This window comes from Haliotis cracherodii, unplaced genomic scaffold (assembly GCF_022045235.1).
Source record: "Haliotis cracherodii isolate W230 unplaced genomic scaffold, xgHalCrac1.p SCAF_2, whole genome shotgun sequence".
Taxonomy (NCBI): Eukaryota; Metazoa; Mollusca; class Gastropoda; order Lepetellida; family Haliotidae; genus Haliotis; species Haliotis cracherodii.
Window position 1 is genome coordinate 11,190,930 of NW_027266275.1, and position 27,768 is coordinate 11,218,697.

Sequence of the window (27,768 nt, forward strand, 5' to 3'; positions counted from 1 at the left end):
ATATTGTATTGTGCCATTTAGTGATAATTTTTTTATGGTTATATGCTAGTTTTAACGATTACTCTGTGATATTCTAGTTATTTCACTGTCCATCGATGACGGGTTTATATTTATTGATAATATATCATAACTTCTCGTCACGATATGGCTGTAATATTGACGGTGACTCACACTCACTCTAAATAGAATTTCACCCTCATACATTATTGTCAGCCATTAGGGCTGGGTCGGGCCCTGAGATGGATCCAGGTGTCCACAGGATTACCCGAGTAGCTGGTTAATCACGTGATATATTGTTCAATGACAATAACAAGAAAACTCTATGGCTACACTGCAAATCGCATTCCTTTCTGACAATGCACATATTCCTTCTGAATTATATGTCTGAGTAAAGATAGGTTTTAGTCAACTTCAGTGTATGCAGATCTTTTTATAGATGTATTAAATATTTTTGTCAGGTAAAACAATTTACAATCAGACATTTTCTACCCAACTCGAAACCAACAGCAGGTTCCTGGGTAGGGTTAAGTAATAGGTGATCGGGTACCCGGTCAGGGTCAGGTAATAGGGGGTCGGGTATCTGGGTAGAGTGAGGTAATAGGGGGTCGGGTACTTGGGTAGTGTCAGGTGATAGGTGATCGGGTACCCAGGTAGGGTCAGAAATAGGGGGTTGAGTACCCGGGTAGGGTCAGGAAATAGGGGGTCAGTACCCGGATAGGGTCAGGAAATAGGGGGTTGGGTACTTGGGAGGGTCAGGTAATAGGGGGTCAGGTAAACGGGGTTCGTGTACATGGGTAGTAATTTTGGACTCATCTCATCCTTATTAGCCATCTACCTGTCTGTTCACCTGTATTAATTTATTGTGTGGTTGTCAGTGGCTCCCATTAATAAACTTTGATTGGGGACTAAAATATTTCACATTTTGAAAGAAACTAATCTATATCAACATTATGACTTCCCTGGGGAGTGCAACTCCTTGCAGTGATATTGAGGGGCGGTGGGGTAGCGGCCTAGCGGTAGAAGCATTCACTTGTCATGCCGAAGACCCAGCTTCAATTCCCCACATGGGTACAATGTGTGAAGCCCATTTCTGGTGTCCCCCTCATGATATTGCTGGGGTATTGCTAAAAGCCGCATAAAACCATTCTCACTGACTCACTCACTACAGTTATATTAAAGCCTATCTTGCTTCTGATGCTATCATCTGTAATGCCACAAGTTTATGTATTTCTGGTCACATGCACATTTCTCAGTTTACTTTCACAATGCTGGCATGTTCAAATCATAAAAGAATATTTGACATGTTTTCAAAAGCTAAGTCAAACTGTCCATCACAGAATGATGATATGAATTACTGCCAGCAGGTGTTAAAAGAGTTTATTAGATGCAGATGTTAGTGGGAATAATGGAATCAGAGAATTCAACATTGGGATGCTAGATACCCGAGATTACATCAACTGCTATGAATGTGTGTGTCTGGTAGAATAAATGGGAAAAGGCAGCAGCAGTATTGTTTCAGGATACTGCCTTAGAGAATTCCAGTTATTGTCTTTGGACAAGGGTCATTGTTCAATGATTTGTCTTCATTGTGGCAGGGGCAGTCGGATAGCCTAGTAGGTTCAATTCCCTACATGGGTACAATGTGTGAAGCCCATTTCTGGTGTCCCCCGAAGTGATATTGCTGGAATATTGCTAAAAGCGGCATAAAACCATACTCACTCATTCACTCATTGTGGCAAGTTTTCAAAGTTTGTTGTTCAGACACATCAGAACCATTGGAATGTTTTCAATCTTGTCTTGTCTTGTTATTTAAGTTCTCAAATAATAAATTCTTTGTAAGCCTAAATCAATGTGGCTCCTTAAATTTTAATGTGGCTCCTTAAAGAGCAAAATGGCACCAAGAAAAATATTGCTAGCAGCCAAGTGGCTCCCAGGAAATATATATCATAAGTACTGTGGTGTGCTAGCTTGTATAAAAACCACAAGTCGGAACATGGTGCATGAATGTGTGTATGAAGTCACATGGTATTATTTGACTTATTCTTATGTAACTCAACCTATAGCCCAGATCCTTCCATGGAATGTCTCCAAGTACTGCACGTCTGGGACAGGTCCTGTGATTCTGATGTCAAACACAACTGCAAGAACACAGGCGTTTGCATTACATGCGAAAATGCAAGCAGACACATCTCAACCCTTTCTTGAAGGCCCTGATTTATTTCCTACCACCACCAATATATCTGGAGTGAGTGAGTGAGTATGATTTTAGCAATATTTCAGCAATATCACGATGGGGGACGCCATAAGTGGACTTCACACACAGTACCCATGTGGGGAATTGAACCTAGGTTTTTGGTGTGACAACCGAACACATTAACCACTAGACAGCCCCAATATATCCATCCCCAATATATCTGGAACCATTTGGACTTCACCAAATTAGGTAACAGCTGACTCAACAATATATACACTTATCTTTGACCCCTAATGCTATTCAGAGTAGTGCAACGTTAAAGAGCATATTGAAATATGGATGATTTTCTTCACAGATTCAAAATATGCATATGGACTATAATCTTGACTGATTGTGTTCTGCACTACATGTAATCTGTTGATTATACAGGTGAATTAAACCGGCGCCTGCAAGACGACGGAGAGTTGGAGTGTTGTTTCCCCTTGAAACAGAAGTCCCATGCCTCTGGCTTACTTTGGAATAACGTTATGATCACTTCAGAGGTCTCTAACATCTGTTAAAAGTGTGTGCTTGAGATTAATTGTTTGTTGTTTAACGTGGCACTCAGCAATATTCCAGCTATATGACAATAGTCTGTAAATAATCGAGTCTGGACTAGACAATCCAGTGATTGATATCATGAGCATCAATCCACGCAATTTGGGATACAATGACATGCATCAACCAAGTCAGCGAGTCTGATCATCCGATCCTGTGAGTTGCCTCTTACAACAAGCATTGTCACCTTTTACAGCAAACATGGGTTGCTGAAGACCTATCTACCCCGGATCTTCACGGGTAAAACAGTGGCAGATCTGATTTTGACATCATAGTTTTGGAGACGTAGAATCATTCTCTGTAATTTTGGTGGGGCTGCAGTCAAGTTCTTCAGCTTGATCATTTCTAAGGGTTTGTGGTCTGTCTATAATAAATAGCTTTCCATACACATATGTATGGAATCTTCTACATCTTTCACGTCTGTCGTCTGCATTCATGCCTTAAACAAAACATATTGAAGTCATTTTTTAATCCAAATCTTCGGGATGTCATCGTTTACTATGACTTCACGACCAACTGACCTACTTAATGTCTATGAGGCTGGTTATCTGCACTTTCTTTCACACTTCTTATTACTGAAAAGGTTGGAAGTATTCTAAATAGGCAGATGAAGAGCAACCTCCACGCGGTGAGTGCTGGCTAACGCTTATCGCTCTTCCCTCATGTGGACTCGGGGTAGAATGTGTCCACAGCACCTCATTGCTTGATAGGCGACAACATTGGGCAACCTGCTTGCCGTGGATTGCGCCCCTATGTTGGTGGAGGAAGGGATTCTGGTGGTTGAGGGCTCTGGAGCCAGGAACAGTGTCCCTTTCCCCTACACATCACTTTGACCCTGACTTCACCTAGACGGGTGGTAGAATGGGCCCGGTAATATCAATCGGCTGGTCACCCCATGCCCTGTGTATTTAACACGTCCATATTGAAATATTTCAATTAATGTGAATGTTTGGTGTATATGTTGTTAACGAACATTATAGGATATAAACTTGCCTAGAGTCCCATGCCAGAAGGCGGTGGCTCATGGGCCAATCAGGTACTATTGACCTCTGAGTTCTGTCTGTCTCCAATTTTTTGTCATGGGCCGAACCAGCCTGGCATTATATTTGGTAGACAAATTCAGCTGTTCATGTTGCTGTTACTGGAGTATACCACCTCTGTATCCCTGATGTTGGCATGTTGGAAATCCGGTGCTATAAAACATCGCTCTTTGTGGCACACCATGGTGGGTAGAGAGCAGGGTGGTGAATTATTTTCTTTCATCATGTATCACCAATACCCTGGTTCAAACCGTTCCAAACGTAGACATGTCGATCAAGATGACACTGGTCAAACCAGAAATCAATTTGCCATTCCCAAAGCTGTATCTCGAATTTGTGGAGAAAAGAATGTGTCGCGTCTTCGTAGTGGCTCGCTCCTTGTTGAGTGTTCACGGAGAAAGCAGTTTCTCAATCTGTTATCATTAACTACATTTGCCAATATTGAGGTTGCTGTGTCTGTGCTCAAAACTTTGAATTCGTGACATTGTTCATGACAGAGCCCATTGCCTGTCCGACATGTCCGAACAAGAATTTATGGAAGAACTCAAACTCCAAGGAGTGACAGCAGTCAAACGCTTTACGAGGAAATCAAGAGACGACGACATCATCCCGTCAAGCACATATCTGTTTCCATTTGCACTTTCAGCAGTTCTAAAGTCAAAAGCTGGGTACATCAACATACGAGTGGAGGTGTATGTCCCCAATCAAGTGCCAAAAATTCGGTCATAGCTCCAAATATTGTAACAACTCTGTGATCTGTCAGCGTTGCGGTTGTGAACATGAGAACACCGATTGTGATGCAGAAATAAAATGTGCCAGTTGCAAAGGACAACATATGGCTTCTTCAAGGCTATGTCCTGTGTGGCAAACCCAATCACAAATTCTGAAGGTCAAGCATGAAAATAACATTTCATTTCATGAGGCAAAGAAACTTGTTGAAAATATATCTCCTCCAACAACAATTAATAAAACATATTCTGCAGCTGTTGCTCGTTCTGCTACACAAAACTCATCAAGCTCTATTCAGACTGAGTTGCCCTCGGTAAAGTCAGATCAGCCTGTCAGCATAACTTCTAATACATCTTCCACCCAAACTGTGAATCTCTCTGAACTAGACAATAAGGTGTCTGATGCTGAAGTGCTTGTCACTAAAGAATCTGAGGCTGTAGAACCAGACATGCAACCTTTGACCAGAAAAGAAAGAAAAAAAGCTTCATAGAAATCAGACAACCAGGAACTCTTCATCTTCAGAGATAGTTGTCCATAACTCCTTTGATGTTCTGGACATGGACGTTACACCATCGTCACAGAGCAGTAGTAGAAGTCCTTCCTCCTCACGTGTACGTGAGCATTCACAGATTGAGCCACCATGACACAATCGTCCAACATACTTTAATGGAATTGTAGAGGATTTAGAAATAATTTTAATGATTTAGAGCTTTTAATTCAAGATTTTAAACCATGAGATACAAGAAACATATCTTAAGAACACAGATAAATGTGATGTCAGGAAATATAATATGCATAATCTCTTCTCACCTCCAGGAGCAAAAGCCACTGGAGGTTCTTCAATCTTAGTGAGACAGGACATAATTCATAGAGCTATACCTCTTACCACCAATCTTCAAGCCGTTGCAGTTCGACGAACACTTTGCTCTTTGTAAATTCCACCATCTTCTCTTTTTTTACCAACTCCCTCAACCCTGTGTCATCATGGGTGACTTAAATGGACATAAACCTCTATGAGGAAGTGTTGGTACCAACGCTAAGGGGGTGTGAGTGAGTGAGTTTGGTTTAACGCCGCTTTTAACAGTATTCCAGTTATATCACGGCGTGTCAGGTTAATGTGGGAGGAAAGCCCGAAGTGATGCAGGTGAAACCCCCGAGCACGGGTATGGTGCTGACAAACCTAGAAACATAATCGGGGCGAACCGGGATTCGAACCCACAATCATAGGTTTCTGGCGTGACCAAGGGACGCAACTCTGCACAGCGAATCGCGGCGCCTTAGACGACTGGGCCACCCGTGCCCCAATGCTAAGGGAACAGGCCTTGAAGATTTTATTACAAACAATAATTTTAGTATATTCAATGAAGGGCCAAACACGTATTTACATCCTGCAACAGGAACTTATTCAGCATTAGATCTGTCACTCACGGATGCTAATTTACTAAATGAATTTGACTGGTCTGTCCATGATGGCCTATATGGAAGTGACCATTTCCCCACAGTACTAAAATCTATTCTCCCAACTGATGAGCCACCTTCAACAAGGTGGAATTTTAATAGAGCAAACTGGCCCTTATTTCAAACTCGTTGTTTGGAAACACTGAAACCTGAAACTTTTTAAAAACATTCCAGACCCTATTCAAATGTTCTCAGAACAACTGAAACACATAGCTGATGAAACCATTCCTAAGTCCTCTGTGAACCCGCATATGCGCAAACCATGTCTTGAAAGCGTAGGAATAAGGCAGAAAAGTTTTTCCGCCGACACCCTACGGTCCATAATATAAATATTGTAAAAATATATAGTGCAAAGGCTAGACGAACATTCAAACAAAATAAACGTCAGTCTTGGAGAAATTATGTATCCAGAATCAATTCACGCACACCTATATCAAAGGTGTGGAATATGATTCAAAGAATTAAAGGTAAGGATTCTAAATCCGGCATTAAACATCTCAAAGGTGGTAATGATATATCAACAGATAAATCTGACATAGCAATTCAAGTAGGTGAAACTTTAGCCAAGCATTCTTCATCATCTAACTATGATCCTACATTTCAGAAATTTCAGCAACAACAGGAAAAGAAAAAGGTTAATTTTCATTCTGATAATGGTGAAGATTACAATGAAGTATTTTCACTACATGAGCTCAACACCGCCCTTGGGCAAGCTCATGATACTGCAACTGAGCTGTTAATATTCATTATCAGCTTGCCCGAACCATGTCTCCAGACACTTCTAACTGTATTTGATGATTAAAATTAACAGTCTCTCCAAGGTATTGAATGACTCAATTAATGGGTCACTCTTTGTAGATGACTTCAACATATCTTCTCGTGGCAACAACATGCTCACAATAGAAAGGCAACTGCAGCTTTGACTAAATTTAAAAAGTGGTCGCTAGAGAATTGTTTTTGATTTTCCGAAGCAAAGACAAATTGTATCCATTTCTGTTGACATTATAGACCGCATAAAGGCCCGGAGCAACTGTTAAACGGTGCCCCCATCAAGGTTGTTGAGGAGGCCAAGTTCTTGGGTCTTTTTTTGTGATCGCCACTTTACGTTTTAACCTCATATAAAACATCTTAAAACTAAATGCTTGAAGGCTCCGGATCTACTTAAAGTTGTTGCAAATACTAAGCTTGGGTGGGGATCAGACAACCTTACTTCACCTGTATAGATCCCTTATTAGTTCTAAGCTAGATTATGGTTCAATTGTATATGCTGGAGCTGCTCAAAGTACTTTAGGGAAATTAGATAGCATACATCATCAAGGACCGAGACTCTGTCTTGGATCATTTAGAACCTCTCCTAGTTTGTATGTGGAAGCCGATGAGCCCTCGCTTGCACAGCGCCGCTTAAAAGTATCCCTTCAGTAAATAACTAAATTACGTACAAACCCATCAAATCCAGCTTATAACTAGTCCTCTCAATGAGGAACTGTTTCACAAAAAGCCAAAGCTTGTACCGCCACTTGGCATTAGGATCAAGTCTCACACTGCAGATGCTAATATTGACTTAGATATAATATCTCCATGTCGGCTTGTGTCTACTCCTCCTTGGCAATTAGTCAGACCTGAAGTAGACCTTTCTCTCACTAATTTTAAAAAATCTGAAACAAATCAACTAATGTATCTGCAAGAATAAAATCAATTACGATCCCCATACGATACCTACAAATCTATATTTACAGATGGATCCACGGATGGTGACGCTGTTGCCAGCGCCACTGTCATTGGATCCAGGACTATGTCAAACCGAATACCAGACAACTGTTCCATTTTACGGCCGAAGCAAAGGCCATATTCACAGCACGAGAATATATCAATAACCAATAAACAATATATTATATTTTCAGACTCTCTTGCCTTCAAGCTATTAAAGATCAATCGTGTACACGTACGATTTAAATGCGAAAGCGAAAGCAGCACTCAACAAATCTGTGACACCACTTCTTATCCCATACAGTGATTATGGGATGTTACATCAGGGATCTCATGCAGAAGAAGTGGGACACCCAAGTAGGTATCAATAAATTACATGAAATTAAACCAACTATCGGTTACACCTACTTAGGCTGTCAGACCAGATTTGAAGAGGTCATTATGCGACGATGTCGTATTGGCCACAGCAGATATACCCACGAATATTTATTGAAAGGAGAGGTTCCTCCATCCCTTGTGATGAAAGAATCACGGTCAAGCATGTCCTGCTTGACTGCATTGATTTTTCCATCACAGGAGATAAGTATTTCAAAATTACATCCATAAAGGATCTTTTTAGTCAAATCAGTGCTTATGTAATCATCAGGTTTTTTAAAAGAAATAGAATTAATAGATAAATTTTGATTATAACATGTATAGTATATAGAAAGTGATTTTAATTTGGTAGAATGAATTCATAACTGAGATTGTTAGTGGTATCGTAAAATAAGTGTCCCCCCTGAGAGGGTACGTAAGTCCGGTATCATTCAATGTGTTTTTTCATATCTCTGTGATCTATAAAAACCTATTCATTGGGATCGCTATTAAGTAAGAGACTTCTTTCTTTTGGTATTAAAACCTATTGTGAGGTTTTACTTTCCAGTAGGGTTAAATCTCATAAACAGGGACGTTGTACCATATTAAAGTTTTGCCAGGTAAAACAATTTCCAATCAGACATTTTCTACCGAACTCGAAACCAACATCAGGTTCCTGGGTAGGGTTAGGTAATAGGTGGTCGGGTACCCGGATAGGGTCAGGTAATAGGGGGTCGGGTACCTGGGTAGGATCAGGTAATAGGGTGTCGGGTACACGGGTAGTAATTTTGGACTCATCTCATCCCTATTAGCCATCTACCTGTCTGTTCACCTGTATTAATTTATTGTGTGGTTGTCAGTGGCTCCCATTAATAAAATTTGATTGGTGACTAAAATATTTCACATATTGAAAGAAACTAATCTATCTCAACATTATGACTTCGCTGGGTAGTGCCACTCCTTACAGTGATATCGAGGGGCGGTGGAGTAGCAGTCTTGCGGTAGAAACGTTCGCTTGTCACGCCAAAGACCCGGTTTCAATTCCCCACATGGGTACAATGTGTGAAGCCCATTTCTGGTGTCCCCCGTCGTGATATTGCTAGAGTATTACTAAAAGCGGCGTAAAACCATTCTCACTCACCAACTCACTCACTACAGCGATATTAAAGCCTGTCTGTAATGCTACAAGTTTATGTATTTCGTGTCACATGCACATTTTTCAGTTTACTTTCACAATCGTGGCATGTTCAAATCATAAAAGACTATTTGACATGTTTTCAAGAGCCATCGCTAAGTCAAACTGTCCATCACAGAATGATGATGTGAATTACTGCCAGCAGTTTTAAAAAGAGTTTATTAGATGCATATGTTAGTGGGAATAATGGAATCAGAGATGCGAGATACCCGAGATTACTTCAACTGCTATGAATGTGTGTGTCTGGTAGAATAAATGCGAAAAGGTAGCAGCAGTATGGTTTCAGGATACTGCCTTAATTCCAGTTATTGTCTTTCGACAAGGGTCATTGTCTTCATTGTGTCAGGGGCGGTCGGGTAGCCTAGTAGGTTCGATTCCCTACATGGGTACAATGCGTGAAGCCCATTTCTGGTGTCCCCCGAAGTGATATTGCTGGAATATTGCTAAAAGCGGCGTAAAACCATACTCACTCATTCACTCATTGTGGCAAATTCAAAGTTTGTTGTTCAGACACATCAGAACCATTGGAATGTTTTCAATCTTGTCTTGTCTTGTTATTTAAGTACTCAAATAATAAATTCTTTGTAAGCCTAAATCAATGTGGCTCCTTAAATTTTAATGTGGCTCCTTAAAGAGCAAAATGGCACCAAGAAAAATATTGCTAGCAACCAAGTAGCTCCCAGGAAATATATATAATAAGTACTGTGGTGTGCTAGCTTTTACAAAGAGACATAAGGCGGAATATGGTGCATGAATGTGTGTATGAAGTCACATGGTATAATTTGACTTATTCTTATGTAACTCAACCTATAGCCCAGATCCTTCCAAGAAATGTCTTCAAATACTGCACGTCTGGGACAGGTCCTGTGATTCTGATGTCAAACACAACTGCAAGAACACAGGTTTTTGCATTACATGCGAAAATGCAAGCAGACCCAACTCAACCTTTTCTTGAAGGCCCCGATTTATTTCCTACCACCACCAATATATCTGGAGTGAGTGAGTGAGTATGATTTTAGCAATACTTCAGCAATATCATGATGGGGTACAGCATAAATGGACTTCACACACAGTACCCATGAGGGGAATCTAACCTAGGTTTTTGGTGTGACAACCAGACACATTAACCACTAGACGGCCCCAATATATCCGTCCCCAATATATCTGGAACCATTTGGACTTCACCAAATTAGGTAACAGCTGACTCAACAATATATACAGTTATACTTTGACCCCTAATGCTATTCAGAGTAGTGCAACTTTAAAGAGCATATTGAATATGGATGATTTTCTTCACAGATTCAAAATATGCATATGGACTATAATCTTGACTGATTGTGTTCTGCACTACATGTAATCTGTTGATTATACAGGTGAATTAAACCGGCGCCTGCAAGACGACGGAGAGTTGGAGTGTTGTTTCCCCTTGAAACAGAAGTCCCATGCCTCTGGCTTACTTTGGAATAACGTTATGATCACTTCAGAGGTCTCTAACATCTATCAAAAGTGTGTGCTTGAGATTAATTGTTTGTTGTTTAACGTGGCACTCAGCAATATTCCAGCTATGTGACAATAGTCTGTAAATAATCGAGTCTGGACTAGACAATCCAGTGATTGATATCATGAGCATCAATCCACACAATTTGGGATACAATGACATGCATCAACCAAGTCAGCGAGTCTGATCATCCGATCCTGTGAGTTGCCTCTTACAACAAGCATTGTCACCTTTTACAGCAAACATGGGTTGCTGAAGACCTATCTACCCCGGATCTTCACGGGTAAAACAGTGGCAGACCTCCAGTTTGTGAAACTGTTGCACAAAATCCTCTGCACTGAATATTCAGCTTTCATCAATCCACCATTTTATTCCAAACGTCAGCCCATATTAAATTCACAAATCAGACACTGTAGCACTTCCCTTTATTATCAGGGCTACAAACTTACTGAGGTGAAGTGACACAGGTCGACACATCTGATGACACACCACTTCCGCCTTGACTGAATCAACAACTTCTGCGGCTGTCCTTGGACTGTCGACATTCACCCCCACCACACCCTGGACTTCACTCTCACACACACTCTACAATGCTTATACACAGTCTCCTGTGGTCATCAACTGCCCACACTTGGAGTCTGGCGATGTTGTTTCTTGAGTGAGTGTTGTTTCTTCTCCCTCAGCACAGCCTGCTTTGCCTTGGCCATTCTGAAACATGCACCAGTCAAAATGTCCAGTTAATTAAACTCAGGACACGACATGCCTTGCAATATGTACATGTTGACCCAGTGTAGCCATGACTGAATACAACTTGGAACACCTTCAACTTCAGCTTTAAGTGTGGGTACATGGAACTAAACAACAAGGACTGATTCCATACCTCTTGTCTCTCACAGTCTTCTCCTCTTCTGTAAGTTCACGAGGAAGTACGCCAGCTCCGAAGATGATCGACCGTATCTTCTCCATGCAGTCAGCCTGGTTCAACATCTGCTTCCTCGTTGTGTCCGAGGTCACCACCAGATAGCCTCCCTTGGTGATCCGCCCAGCCTCCTGTGCAATAAGGTCAACTCAGATATCAAGTCAGGAATTCATGTGGCCGCGAATCTCTCAACATACACCTGGTATCATTGCATTCTCATTAAAACCAGATCTATGAATCGGTAGTGAGCACTAGGATTGGATTTGAATGAGACTGGTATCCTCACAGGGTATAATATTACACTAAGCCTTAGAGGTCAGGTCAAATAGGGTCCAATATCACTTTCAAGATTATTTCACTTGTATCATCACATGCATTAATGGCTTGATCAGTGTTTTTAGTGCTAGCCCACTAGGTGAGGTGAGGTGAAATTGGGTTTAACGTCTCGTCCAAGATTATTGCACTTATAGAGCGACGTGCATGCACGTGTGTGTGTGTGGCTGCTTGTACTAGACCGGACTGATGCCGATTTATAGTGCTAGCCCACTAAGATACCATGCTGCAATTTAACATTACTACCCAGTCAGACACGGTTTAATGACTCCCAGCTGACCAGTCCTCCCATTATGACCTTAATACTGTGTGCCAGGCAGGGTAACAGAAGTACATTACTGATCTGAGGATGCCAAGGGATCAACCTTCCACTATCTGAGCAGAAACTGTATCCACTTCACCATGAGGACACACTGGAGCGGTACCCAAAGACACAAGTCCATGCATCAGGGATTATTATTATTATTTACCATAATAAGCACCTTCGTGTTTGGAAAATTGACAAGATGGAACACTTTAAAAAACAATTAACAGCAAATGGCAGTGTACAAACTTAGTTCAAACCTTAATAAAAGTAGAACTTTTTAAAATATATTAGTAGGCAGTTATAGAACCCTTGTATGTTGCTGTGTAAGCATATTAATAAATTTGTGATGCACACAAGAACATATGGACTGCCAAACAAGTGTATTTTGATATCAAGCAGGCCTCGGAGTTTTCAATCTCATTAAAATCAGATCTAAGTTCTCGCTGCCGCTAAACAAAGATCTGAGGACATCCCATTACGGGTCACGTCAGAAGGACCTTTCACGAACTTTGACCGATTACTGAAATGACTAACAAGAAGTCGACATCAGCCAATTAGAAAGCAGCTTTCTCGAGCTTTACAGCACTCATTTCAACCTGGTGACTTCCATTTCAGATAATGCTTGAAAAATATGTTTTCACAGTTCTCGATTAAAATTTTGAAAACTGAACAAACGAACATTCCGGAATGTCTAATGTATAGTTGAGATTGTATAGCAGTGCTTCCCACATACTGTGCAACGCTTCCTTCTTTCAAATGTTATCCCATGGAAGTGAGTGACAGACAATAAGTTTGACAGAATCGGTCGTACGGGCCGTAACTCTCGTTCGAAAAAACCCTCGTTAACGTTTTTGAGGGTTGCATGATCGAAAACCCATTCCAACTGTCACTTTCATGATCTGGTAAGCGAGGCTTTGATTGGTCGGATGATAGGTCGTTCTGACGAGACCCGTAATTGGATGTCCTCAGATCTTTGTTCAGCGATAGCGAGAACTAAGATCTGATTGTAATGAGATTGTGGAGTTTTAAACTTTTATTGACCTGTGTAAATATATTTGATATTCAAAGGTCTCATGGGTGAGATTCTATTTACCATCCAACATCATTCTTCCAACTTTTTCAGTTTGTAAACAGTAATATAAGATAACTATGCAATAAATAAAAAATAACAAAGAACGAAGCTTGGTTATTTCACGAGAAAACATTGTTCTACAATGACGTCATTCCTGGAGATTTGAACAGGCACTTGCAGCTTAATGACGTTGTAAATTCGATGACGTTGTAAATTGGATGACGTTAATTTTTAGAGGAAGGTGTCTTGTGGATCCTTCCCCATAGATGTAGCTGGACAACGTAGAGAAACGCAATAGCTAAAAGACTGCATCCAAAAGTGGGAGAGATATGACAATCAGTATTGGGAGAAAAGGTTCAGATAATCGATGTGAAAATTTTGAGAATATCCTAGAAATAGCGAACTTAACCTCCTTTTCATAAAATGGACATGTCCAACATTGCCAAGGTCAGATTGCATTAAGCATGTTCTGGGAGTCATCATTAATTAAATACGGGTAAATATTCTTAAATCTTGTAAATTATATTAACATCCTTAAAGAAACTGTAAACAATATTGATATCTCATTTAAGAAATTAACGACTCATGGTCTTTGTTTATCATACAATAAAACACTGTCTAGAGAATAAACCACTCAATGGCTGCACCCCTTATGGTTTATTCTCCCTGCAGTGTTTTATTGTACAATGAACAGCTCCCCCTCTTTGTTAATTTATTAAATAAGCAGTTATCTCTATCAAATAAGCATAAAAAGTACAGCCAACCCGCTTCAGTAGCAGAGAGGTTAGTGATGTCAATTGATTGTGACGTCAGGGTAACCGATGACGTCACAATGGTCTACAAAGCATTGAGGTGCAATTTCATTGCAGCAATATCTCCTGGGAGAGAGCATTTTTTATCATCCAAAACTGGCTCCCACAGGAGATATCTACACTGTAGATATTGCTGCAATGAAATTGCATCACAATGCTTTGCAGACCATTGTGACATCACTGGTTACCATGATGTCACAATCAAATGACATCACTAATGGCTCTGCTACTGAAGCTGTTAGCAGTACTTTTTACACTGAAGACACTGCTAATTACTGTCAACAAATTGAAAAAGCTGGAAGAATGATGTTGGATGATAAATAAAATCTCACCCGAGTGTCTTTTGATATCAAATATATCAACACTTGTTGATAAAAGTGACAAAAATCCTCGGCAAGCCTCGGAATTTTTCCACTTTTAGCAACTCGTGTTGACACATTTGATATCAAAAGACACTCAGTTGAGATTCTCTATATCTCACCCAAGCGATATCTCCCATGGAGGCCAGTTTTCAAGAGATTCAAGATGGGCCATACAATGCATGAAGAAGTATGAACTAATGTAGGAGGCCAGTTTTTGATGATAAATAACAATCTAAAAGACCATCAAATGACCTACATTTCACTGGACTCAACCGTTCTAAAAGCACCACTAAGCAGATTCAAGCTAATTGTGGACATGACATCATCCATTAATATCATGGCGATATGGAAATGTTATGCAATACATAAGATGTTAATTGATACTTCTTCTGGTCCTTATAATTCCTTTTTGAGAAACTGAAATCTGACATACTGGTTTGAATGCTTTGCTCACTCGTACTGGGAATTTAGAGGTCCTGATGCTTATTGGCTGATTGGAAAGTTCACCTGATTCAACTCCTGAAGTGTCCTCAGAGATGCATCGTATCGGAGTAAAGTGCAATAAGATTGAATGGTTTTGGTCTATATGTTTGTACTACTGCACCACACCTCATGTGATACATATAACTTATAATATTGTGAAACTCCAAGTATGAGCATCTTTAAAGCCCTACTCAATACTGTCCATTGTTTGGATTGGGACGGACTTGTGGAAGGGGAGGTAACCCACCTTCTCCAGGAGTCTCTCCCGAATCCACTGCGGGATCCAGTCAGCACTTTCCACATGGAACCGAACCTCTACCTTGGTGTTCACTGCAAACATTCAGTCACCATACAGACAACAGACAATCTCAGATCGCTAAACAAAGATCTGATGACATCCCATTACAGGTCATGTCAGAATGACCTTTAATCCCACCAATCAGAGCATTGTTTACAAGATCGCAAATGTTAAAATATGTTTTCTAACCATACAACCTGGAAAAGGTTAACATGGACATTTTGCACGAAGCATCATCTATCTCTTATTTCAATGGGATGTACCATGTACATGTACCAGGGAGGAAACTTTCCATAGCCTGTTAGTAGAACTGCAATACAATCCAAGTCACCTGTTAGACATCCCAGAACTGTCTTTTGTTCAGTTTTCACATTTTGAATCGAGAATTTTGTTCAGATATTTTTCATAGCATATTCTGGAAGGAAAGCTAGCCTCATGAAGCTCTGATAAGTTTTCTGATCGGTTAATGTTGACTTTCCTCTTAGGCATTTCATTGGGCAGTCAATATTCGTGAAGGGTCGTTCTGACATGACCTGTAGTAAGGTTTGGTTTGTTTGGTTTGTTGATGTTCAACGCCGCACTCAGCAATATTCCAGCTATATGACGGCAGTCTGTAAATAATCGAGTCTGGGCCAGACAATCCAGTGATTGATATCATGATCATCGATCCATGCAATTGGGATCAATGACATGCATCAACCAAGTCAGCGAGCCTGACCACCCGATCCCATTAGTCGCCTTTTTACGACAAACAAAGTCGCCTTTTACGACAAGCATAGTCTCCTTTTACGGCAAGCATGGGTTGCTGAAGACCAATTTAACCCGGAATCTTCACGGGTCGACCTGTAGTAGGATGTCCTCAGACCTATGTGAAGCGACAGCAAGAACTAAGATCTCATTTTCATGATTGGACAACCGATGTTTGTTTGTTAAAAGCTACTGTGGTGAAAGTCATGGCCACAATATGCAAACTTAATACGACTTGTACCCAGGTTCAATCTTTAGAGAATATTTGATTATCCTTAATACTGGTTGGACATAGAAGTACTGACTGTTTTCTTCACTTGAGAACTTCATTTTACTTTATTGTTCTACAGAACATGAGTGAGTTAGTGAGTGACTTGGGTTTAACATCGCTTTTAATAGTATTCCCGTTTCATCACGGCGTGTCAGGTTAATGTGGGAGGAAAGCCCAAAGTGATGCAGGTCTCAGACTTTTACCACCTCGGTTAAACCCACAAGCACAGGTATGGTGCTGACAAACCTAGAAACATAATCGGGGCGAACCGGGATTCGAACCCATAATCATAGATTTCTGGCGTGCCCAAGGGACGCAACTCTGCACAGCGAATTGCGGCGCCTTAGACGACTAGGCCGGCCGTGCCCCCGAAGACATGAATGAATGTTTTATGTCAATATTATTTCATCGAAAAATTAGACAAACCTTTGTTGACATTCTGACCTCCTGGCCCACTTCCCCGAGAGTACTTGATGTCAAGTTTATCTGAAATAGGAAATATACCTGAATGAAGACTATATAGATTTTCATACAGTGCCAATTATCCCAATTAAACCAAGTCTACATACTCTATTACTCGCTTCAAGCTTACAGCCAAAATATGACATAGCTATAACCTTTGACCTCTAAAAGTATCTCCTGTTTTATGCATGAAACTTACATGATTATACTTGCCATGCTTGTTTACATGATACTTCTATGATAAACTATGCACATGTGCCCATGTAGTTCATGACATTCTTATTATTCCTATAACTATCGTCTTCTAATTTAACAATTTATTGAACAGCAGTAATAATCGTAGCTGTAAAATCATCGCCGTGTACATGGGCATGTGTTGTCTGGTCCATTAATCTTAACAAAATATATTTTCTTGGAAATATTTTGGTGGACCTCGAGATGAATAGTTCGGGAACTGGGGACCTGTACAAGGAATTCCTGACTACTCCTGGACAGAACTATATACACGATACACAGCAAATGTGTTGTAGCTGTGATATATCCAGAATCCTAAACGCTAGAAATCTTGAGATGATGAAAGTTTATTTCTACAAACTTATTGGAATATAGCCTGAGAACAACTCTTTCCCATCCGGAGTGACAGAACTTGAATGCTGAAAATAAAGGAGCAGGACATCATTCAATGAATCAGAATGGTAATCACATGGCAATTGGAGGCATTTTTATGTTTATATGAAATATAACTGACAATATACTTGATACTGGAAACAATACTAAGATGAGTCCTATCACCTAATCGCATAATCTACCCAACACACAAGTTAGCGATCTACCCACTCAGCCACCAAGGCATCTACAAAACGGATGTCCATTAGATGGTCGCTAGCCAGTACAGTTTGAATGATCAGCTGGTTCAGATCAGTTCTTGTATTTCAGATGTTTTGCGGAAAAATGGCTGCATGATTGAGGAAATAAAATTGAATTTTTGGGACAGATGGGAGGACTATTGCAAACATTTTCTTATCCAATAAACTTAAATTCTACAAATTCATTTCACACTTTCCATCCCCTGTAGAAAAATTACTTGCACCCAGAAGTGGATATCTTAAGAAAGGACTTATGTTTTTATGTTGCTCTGACCAATTATTAGGACACTTATGCAAAATGTGTTGTTGTTTTGGTTTTTTATCAAAGTGATATGCCCTCTCCAGATTCCACTGAACTTGAAGGACATTTTTTGCTCCTTCTGACATTGATTATAAATAGTGTACCCTTACCTATCCTATCAACTAATAGACACGGTTTGACGTAACGTCCCTGACAAAGCTACAATTCACCTTCTGATCATGATCAATGTGATCGAAATTAGGACAACTTATCCACTTGTGTACGAACCGTGAATGCTGTTGAGCCAAGATAGTCTTGATCGCTGTTTGGGTATATCTTGTCGATACTGTATTGACTCCTATAGCCCGCTGCTAGTGTTCTGGTCATATGTGATGTTGAGGGCGACATCAGACGACCAGAACATCGACAAACACACGTCAAACTTCGCCGAAGCATGTTTACTTATTTGCAACCGGATGTCGTTAGCCGGGAAAAATGTAAAAATGAAAAGAGTTATCTCCCATCACTTGCTTGATAACGGTGTTAGAACCTACACCGAAACGTCGCTCTTAATTGTAATAAAGAAGTTGTTCATCCATAAATTCTTATCCTTACTTCCCATGGACGTTCCTGCAAGATCGAGACTTTACTGGTCGCTGGTGGTTATGCCGATTAACTCGAATTTTCATTTTCATTTGACATGACAACCACTGGCATCACTATTACCCGCACTCGTTGCGCAACCGGATTAACGAGTGTACATTTTAGTTCTAGTTCCGTAGCGAGAACAAAGTGACATAATCACACGTACATGAGTGAGTGAATATCGCTTAAAAACACATCAGCAATTTTAAAACTAGTCGCGGCGTTGGTGAATCATGTATTTATAGCTCGTAGTTAATTCAAAATATGTCTAGGCAATGCATTCGGACATGTTAATAGAAATAATTCCATTGAAGAGATATCCAGTCATCGTAATTAGTCAGCTATATATAAGTAAGGATAAGATTGATGGATGAACAACTTCTTCATTACAATTAAGAGTATGGTTGACACGTATATATACAGGTAGTTGGCAAAGTTTATACAGTTGAGTAACTATCAGATGCAGTTATAGTGGAGTGGAGAAGCCCGTTATGTACACAAAGCTAGGATAGTAAAGACAATTATCGGCGAAGTATCAATATCACTTGCTTGATTACGTCGCTCTTAATTGTAATAAAGAAGTTGTTCATCCATAAATCTTATCCTTACTTAGTACTCCAACTGCTAAATGCCTACCAAAGCAGCTTTATATTGTATATTTATTTTGCAGTACCCGACAATGTATTTTCACTGAGTTATATTTTTATTCAGTCTGTCTCTATGTTTTTTACCCTACCACAACTGTTTGATAATCCACTGTACCTCAAGTTGCCGAATAATAAGAAAAGAAAACATGTCAATCAGTATTAAACTTGGAGTGCTGTACCACATATTGTTTGACATTTTGTTCGAACGGTCTTATTGACACAGGTACATTGCTTTTATATAACATGACATGTCATGTAATATACAGAGATAAGTGCATGCACACACAGAGTTCATCCAGAAGATGGTTCACAGGTGATCCATGTCATAATTCAACGACGGACTCAGTGTTTAAATTCCTCTGAAGCAAACCGATACAAAGACAGTTGATCGTTAGTGCGTTTAGCATTCGTGACCACTCGTGCCCAATCGTGCAATTCCGTAAAGACGGGACAATCGTTGAACTGGTTCCATGATTACTTCGCGCGACAAACAACGCATTTAGTCTTTTATATAGACAGGCGCTCAGTCTAGGCTATTCGTCACGGAATGATGCGAGTCAACGTTCGGCTTGTATCGGTAAAACGCGGGCGGTGTTTATGGTATTTGTTGTCCATGTCATACTGGTCACTTTTTTAACGCAAGGTGGTTATATCATTCTTACATGAAACATAATTTAATTGATAAAATATTAGCCACAACATTTTCTCCACCTTTGTATTAATTATTAACATTACCATACTTTTTTGTGTAAATTGTTATGGAATAACCCGATCGGCGAGGGTCACATTATTTTGAGGGTTCATTATCTTAGCTCAACGTATAAAGGATGTGTCGAATGTTGGGGAATCCCCTTGTGCGATTTCCGAGTCAAATTCTGAAGTGAAAGCAAACTTGAGCTGAATGCTATAAAGGTAATTAGTCATCAGTGTTCATAGATATGAATCCGAAAAGTGCCTTATCATATTACTGAATTCAGTCATTTCCGCGATATTATGCTGTAACGATATTGTGCTGTAACAACTTCACAAAACGAAAATGGTTCTTCGTGCAACAACGCTGAACCAACTGTGTCATAAAAAATCATTTTCAAGCAGCTACTTAGTTCCAACATTTCTTGCAACAAGTAGCCAACTAGAATATTTGTTCAACTGCTCAATTGTAGGCTTACACCCCTTACTCTAATCCCTCTCTAGAAACAATTTTTAAGCATTTCGATACATGTAACGATACATATAGATCTACTACATCTACCCCAGAAACTCAGCAGACAGACAGCAGTCATGGGAGAACCGTTACTATTCTACTAATGTTTGATTTTTCAGTTACCAGTCATTCCAAGATCTGCTGTCATCTAATACACAAATCAACATGGCCCGGCAACCAAGTGGTAAGAATATAATCATGATTGGGCACTGTATGGTGTACCAATGTTGACGATGTAGAGGAAATATATACTACGTCAAAATCTGAGTTACCAAATGTGGTAATATTTTGCATGAATACTTGTTACATACATTGATATCATACTATTGTGTGACATCAAACAGATGACTTTCTGACATGTCACCCCTGTGTAGATCCGGGTTAGAATTGGTCTACAGCAACCCATGTTGTAAGGGGTGATCAGGCTCGGTAACTTGGTTAATGCTTGTCATCGTATCAAAAGTGTAGATTGAAGATCATGATATCAATCACGGGATTGTCTGGTCCAGACTTGATGATTTACTAATCGCTGTTATAAAACTTGTATATTGCTGAGTGCAGCGTTCAAAAGCAACAAATACAAAGCCAATTAACAGCCACACTCACTTTGCCTGATGCCCAAAGATTTCACTACATATGATATAATATTAAGGGGCGCACGGGTAGCCCAGTCGTATAAGCCGCCGCGATTTGTTGTGCAGAGTTATGATTGTGGGTTCGAATCCCGGTTCGCCCCGATTATGTTTCTAAGTTTGTCAGCACCATACTCGTGCTTATGGGTTTCACCGAAATGGTTAACGTCTGAGACCTGCATCACTTCAGGCGATCCTCCCACATTAAGCTGACATGCCATAATATAACTGTAATACTGTTTAAAATGACTTTAACCGAACTCACTCGCTCACTCACATATAATATGTAGACTCATGACTGACTGTGCATTGGGTCAATTTTTATATCCTGTTATTACTTTTCTGGTGCCAGGGACTGCTTCCTGTCTTACCAACCCTATGTTGTATTTTCCAGTGGTGATCAGGAACCAATTTGTGTATCTTCTTGACAACGCCACCATCAACGTGTTTGATTGCATTGACAACAACACAGGCCAGAGAGACATCTACTACATACAGAAAGGGCGTATTGAGGACTCTGTGCAGTTCCGAGAGACTCGACGGACTCCGAGACAACAACCAAGCTACAACAACCAGCCAAACTGGCGTCCCCCCCATTACTCCCCCAGCTCCTCCTCCTCCTCCGATGATGAAGAGTCCAGGAACAATCAGCGCACAAATGTGAACACAGACAGATACATGGACATTTTAGGTATGTATTCCCTTTGTGGTCATAGATGGATGAAACAACCAATTCTCAAGCAATATGTACAATAATCAATTTGAAATGTGTTTGTCCAATGCTTTGTGATAATATACTGGTATAATGGTGTCTCCCCTTTTGTCTGACCCCCCATTTGTCTGACACCCTACTTGTCTGACCCCCCACATGTCTGACCCCCCCATTTGTCTGACACCCTACTTGTCTGACCCCCCATTTATCTGACACCCCATTTGTCTGACCCCCCACATGTCTGACCCCCCATTTGTCTAAAACCCCATTTATCTGAACCCCCACTTGTCTGAACCCCATTTGTCTGACCCCTCATTTGTCTGACCCCCACTTGTCTGAACCCCATTTATCTGACCCCCCACCCCCCCCCCCCCTCTTGTCTGAACTCCATATGTCTGACCCCCAATTTGTCTGAACCCCATTTATCTGACCCCACATTTGTTATAAGTAGTGGGAGCAAACATCAAGAATTCAACCTCAAAATCTGTTTGTTTCAACCTGGAAAAGAATTTGTGTTGATGACACAGACACTGTCAAAAGAAATGTTTTTCCTTTTTTGAAACTGGTGTGTGAAGTTTAGAGATTTTCAGTTACAATGGTATTTGCATGTTTGAACTTTGCTACCGTGGAAAAGGAAACGTCCTTGGGGAAAGACCCATGTATAGATCTGCATATATATGCACAAAAGAAGACTCAGGTTTTTTTCACTTTTACCTTGCAAATATAGAAAGAATGAGAAAAATCTGAAGGGGACCAGAGTTCTTGAACATGAAATTGAACCCATTGTTTTCATTATTCAGGAGGGGGGCACGGGTGGCCCAGTCGTCCAAAGCGCCGCGATTCACTGTGCAGAGTTGCGTCCCTTAGGCACGCCAGAAACCTATGATTGTGGGTTTGAATCCTGGTTCGCCCCGATTATGTTTCTAGGTTTGTCAGCACCATACCCGTGCTCGTGGGTTTCACCGAAGTGGTAAACGTCTGAGACCTGCATCACTTCAGGCTTTCCTCCCACATTAAGCTGACACGCCACGATATAACTGGAATACTGTTAAAAGTGGCGTTAAACGAAACTCACTCACTCACTCATTATTCAGGAATTATTTGTTGTTTTGTTATTCAAGTAAATGAAACAATTAAATAATAATAATAATAATAATAACACAATAATAATAAAATAAACAAATAATAATAATATTACAATAATATTACACTTTATATTACTAAATTTGTGATAACCATTGATTACAATCAAGTCCTTATGATGAATCAATGATATTTTTATTCTCAATTTTAACTCTTTCTCAACACAAGTGTTTGTTGGAATGGGCTTATCAACTGATTTGTCCCAACTGATCAATAACTAATGATAATTATCAGTTAATAAACATGCTTATATTTTGTTTATTTTCGAGAAAGGTCATGTTAAAGTAACTCATTGTATCCTATTTCAGACTTTTAAAATGCCTGTTAAGCCCTATAAAGTTCATTGAACAATGTACATTTTGCAATTATGCTACTTTTTATTCTAGGTTCAAGGAGAACAGTCACAGATGATGAATTGAAGAGAGTTGCCAACAAACTCCGATTCGAAGATGAAAAATACAAAAAATTAGGTGAGGAATGTTGTGTATATCTCTCATTGACTGAGTGAGTGTTGTGTTGTGGTACTCAGAAAGGAACACAAATAATCAGCGTTATTATATATGATTTAAGCATTGCCCCAAATGTCTTACACATGTTCAGGGCTAGACACAGCCACATCGAATCCTGTCACTTGTTTTCACACAATTCTTGTTTTTGTTACATAAGAACTAGTCTGGAAAGATTTATGGACTTGTGAGTGAGTTTGGTTTATCACCACTTTGAACAGTATTCCAGTTATATCATAGCGTATCAGCTTTATGTGGGAGGAAAGCCCGAAGTGATGCAGGTCCTAGACGTTTACCACTTCGGTGAAATCCACAAGCGTGGGTATGGTGCTGACAAACCTAGAAACACAATAGGAGTGAACCAGAATTCGAACAGTAAACTATGTTCATAACGAACATGCTTACCCATATAATGAACTTGTTTTTAGTCCCGGCCATTTGTTGTATATGTTGCACATATGCTTATGACGAACTACAGTTATAACAAACTAAAATTAGTGGTCCCTTTGAGTTCATTATAACCATAGTTTACTGTATATGTGATCATAGGTTTCTGGCGTCCCTAAAGGACTCATATCTGCCTTAGGAAACTTGGCCACCTCTGGCCCCTGTTGTAATGAGTTTGTGGTGTCTCCCTTTGATGATCACAAAACATCGTGTGTACGTAATTCAGTCTACAATTGACCGATAGGTGAAAAGTAATTTTTATTTGTTAGTTTACAATTTTTTTTTGAATATTTAGGTCAGTATCTCAACGCTAAAGGACATTTCCATTTTATCCTGTTTTTGGTAACATTTTTCTTCATATGGTTTTGCCATGTTCATCAAGTCAGTTTTGGTGGTCTTGCAGTTTGATGTTTTGTGTACACGTCATAATTGTTTTGAGGGTGAACACATGAGTTTGCATTCAACAAGATTGTTTTTTGCTTTCGTCTTTCCATTTCGTAGACTTTTTAGGTTGGCAGATCAGTTGACCTCGTAAATAATCTGCCTGAGGCCAGTCAGGTTGATTTATTTTTATGTGAGGATTTTTTGTTGTTGAAATACATGTACCAAGATGTATGGGAAAATATTACACAAAATTGTCATAATGGTTGATGAAATAATTCCTAACAGAGATTTGTGAAATGACTGTTAGAAAATGATATTAGTATATACTACTCACAACAAGTTAAAGAACTCACACAATTTGACGGTTGTGTGTTGCAATACCTATCACCCATGACTGATCAACTATAGTCATATGTAAAAAATAGGGTGTTTTTGAACTTGTTTTGAGTTGTAGATTTGTTCAAGAACTGCATTTTTATTTTAACCTGCAAAATTTGTACCTGAACCATGTGAAAACCAAGAAATTCAATCTGGGCCCCGTTGCACAAAGCGATCTTAGCGCTACGACTGTCGTAAGCCTATGAAGTAGGGGAGTTATGATCAAGATAGCCCTGGTCTATAGAGTTTTTCTTGTTTACAGCATTGCACTTGGGACTGAGTCATGAGGACATCGACACGACCAGGAAGGCAAATGAGAACAAGGACAGGACAGAGATGATCTGCAGCCTCCTCAAACTGTGGAAGGCAAGGTCTGAGGAGCCTTCTGTGAGGACACTCGGACATGGTTTGGAGCATTGTAATCTGAAGAAATTTGTCACTGAAACATTGGATCCATAGAACGTCCACGCACTCGTCATGATATTAGTTGTAAACAATAGCTATGGTGAGCTGTCAGTCTTGTACATTCACTTGTGTGCTGCTCATGATATCAGTTGTAAACAACAGCTATGGTGAGCTGTCAGTCTTGTACATTCACATATGTGCTTCTCATGATATCAGTTGTAAACAACAGCTATGGTGAGCTGTCAGTCTTGTACATTCACATGTGTGCTGCTCATGATATCAGTTGTAAACAACAGCTATGGTGAGCTGTCAGTCTTGTACATTCACTTGTGTGCTGCTCATGATATCAGTTGTAAACAACAGCTATGGTGAGCTGTCAGTCTTGTACATTCACATGTGTACTGCTCATGATATCAGTTGTAAACAACAGCTATGGTGAGCTGTCAGTCTTGTACATTCACATGTGTGCTGCTCATGATATCAGTTGTAAACAACAGCTATGGTGAGCTGTCAGTCTTGTACATTCACACGCGTGTGCTGCTCATGATATCAGTTGTAAACAACAGCTATGGTGAGCTGTCAGTCTTGTACATTCACATATGTGCTTCTCATGATATCAGTTGTAAACAACAGCTATGGTGAGCTGTCAGTCTTGTACATTCACACGTGTGTGCTGCTCATGATATCAGTTGTAAACAACAGCTATGGTGAGCTGTCAGTCTTGTACATTCACGTGTGTGCTGTTCATGATATCAGTTGTAAACAACAGCTATGGTGAGCTGTCAGTCTTGTACATTCACTTGTGTGCTGCTCATGATATCAGTTGTAAACAACAGCTATGGTGAGCTGTCAGTCTTGTACATTCACACGCGTGTGCTTCTCATGATATCAATTGTAAACAACAGCTATGGTGAGCTGTAAGTCTTGTACATTCACGTGTGCTGCTCATGATATCAGTTGTAAACAACAGCTATGGTGAGCTGTCAGTCTTGTACATTCACACGTGTGTGCTGCTCATGATATCAGTTGTAAACAACAGCTATGGTGAGCTGTCAGTCTTGTACATTCACATGTGTGCTGCTCATGATATCAGTTGTAAACAACAGCTATGGTGAGCTGTCAGTCTTGTACATTCACGTGTGTGCTGCTCATGATATCAGTTGTAAACAACAGCTATGGTGAGCTGTCAGTCTTGTACATTCACACACGTGTGCTGCTCATGATATCAATTGTAAACAACAGCTATGGTGAGCTGTCAGTCTTGTACATTCACTTGTGTGCTGCTCATGATATCAGTTGTAAACAACAGCTATGGTGAGCTGTCAGTCTTGTACATTCACACGTGTGTGCTGCTCATGATATCAGTTGTAAACAACAGCTATGGTGAGCTGTCAGTCTTGTACATTCCCATTTGCTGCTCATGATATCAGTTGTAAACAACAGCTATGGTTTAACTGTCAGTCTTGTACATTCACACGTGTGTGCTGTTCATGATATCAGTTGTAAACAACAGCTATGGTGAGCTGTCAGTCTTGTACATTCACATATGTGCTTCTCATGATATCAGTTGTAAACAACAGCTATGGTGAGCTGTCAGTCTTGTACATTCACACGTGTGTGCTGCTCATGATATCAGTTGTAAACAACAGCTATGGTGAGCTGTCAGTCTTGTACATCCACGTGTGTTGCTCATGATATCAGTTGTAAACAACAGCTATGGTGAGCTGTCAGTCTTGTACATTCACACGTGTGTGCTTCTCATGATATCAGTTGTAAACAACAGCTATGGTGAGCTGTCAGTCTTGTACATTCACATGTGTGCTGCTCATGATATCAGTTGTAAACAACAGCTATGGTGAGCTGTCAGTCTTGTACATTCACACGTGTGTGCTGTTCATGATATCAGTTGTAAACAACAGCTATGGTTTAGCTGTCAGTCTTGTACATTCACACGTGTGTGCTGTTCATGATATCAGTTGTAAACAACAGCTATGGTGAGCTGTCAGTCTTGTACATTCACATATGTGCTTCTCATGATATCAGTTGTAAACAACAGCTATGGTGAGCTGTCAGTCTTGTACATTCACACGTGTGTGCTGCTCATGATATCAGTTGTAAACAACAGCTATGGTGAGCTGTCAGTCTTGTACATCCACGTGTGTTGCTCATGATATCAGTTGTAAACAACAGCTATGGTGAGCTGTCAGTCTTGTACATTCACACGTGTGTGCTTCTCATGATATCAGTTGTAAACAACAGCTATGGTGAGCTGTCAGTCTTGTACATTCACATGTGTGCTGCTCATGATATCAGTTGTAAACAACAGCTATGGTGAGCTGTCAGTCTTGAATTTTGTTATATAAAAACCTAAAATACTATTGACTTGGTAGTAAGTGTTTTTAAATTCATTGTTTAAGTATCACATTAAGTGATATGAAATGCAAAAATATTCTAGAAGTACCGTACAAAACAAAATTTTGTAGTAAAAAGATGCAAAGATGAATTGTTGAGGTGTCAATAAAACTAATAAGAGTCTTAATGATCAGAAGCCCAAGACTAAATTGTGGCCTTTTTGAAATGAAAAATATTATTTATTGCTGGGTTTTTTCTTTTTGTTTGACTTTAATATTGTAAGTTTATTTATTAATAAGTTTCTAAACTGTTTAAAGGATCTTGTGAAAGTCTGCTAATAGGATGGTTGATTTGAAAAAGATTTACAA

At 39.9% G+C, this 27,768-nt stretch overlaps 2 protein-coding genes across 2 annotated transcripts; one reads left to right on the top strand and one right to left on the bottom strand.

Moving 5' to 3' along the window:
- Positions 1-11,157: 11,157 nt before the first annotated feature.
- LOC139468708 (large ribosomal subunit protein mL62-like) lies at positions 11,158-18,422 on the bottom strand. The gene is made up of 6 exons (XM_071250829.1): positions 18,234-18,422; positions 17,434-17,491; positions 16,803-16,862; positions 15,308-15,390; positions 11,653-11,822; positions 11,158-11,480 (listed from the first exon to the last, which is right to left on the bottom strand). Exons 1-6 carry the CDS (start codon positions 18,399-18,401, stop codon positions 11,390-11,392), a joined length of 630 nt encoding a protein of 209 aa, XP_071106930.1. The 5' UTR covers positions 18,402-18,422; the 3' UTR covers positions 11,158-11,389.
- A 1,639-nt stretch (positions 18,423-20,061) lies between these two features.
- On the top strand, positions 20,062-25,197 carry LOC139468917 (uncharacterized). The gene is made up of 5 exons (XM_071251052.1): positions 20,062-20,149; positions 20,561-20,625; positions 21,468-21,764; positions 23,315-23,398; positions 24,906-25,197. Exons 2-5 carry the CDS (start codon positions 20,607-20,609, stop codon positions 25,100-25,102), a joined length of 597 nt encoding a protein of 198 aa, XP_071107153.1. The 5' UTR covers positions 20,062-20,149; positions 20,561-20,606; the 3' UTR covers positions 25,103-25,197.
- Positions 25,198-27,768: the final 2,571 nt, after the last annotated feature.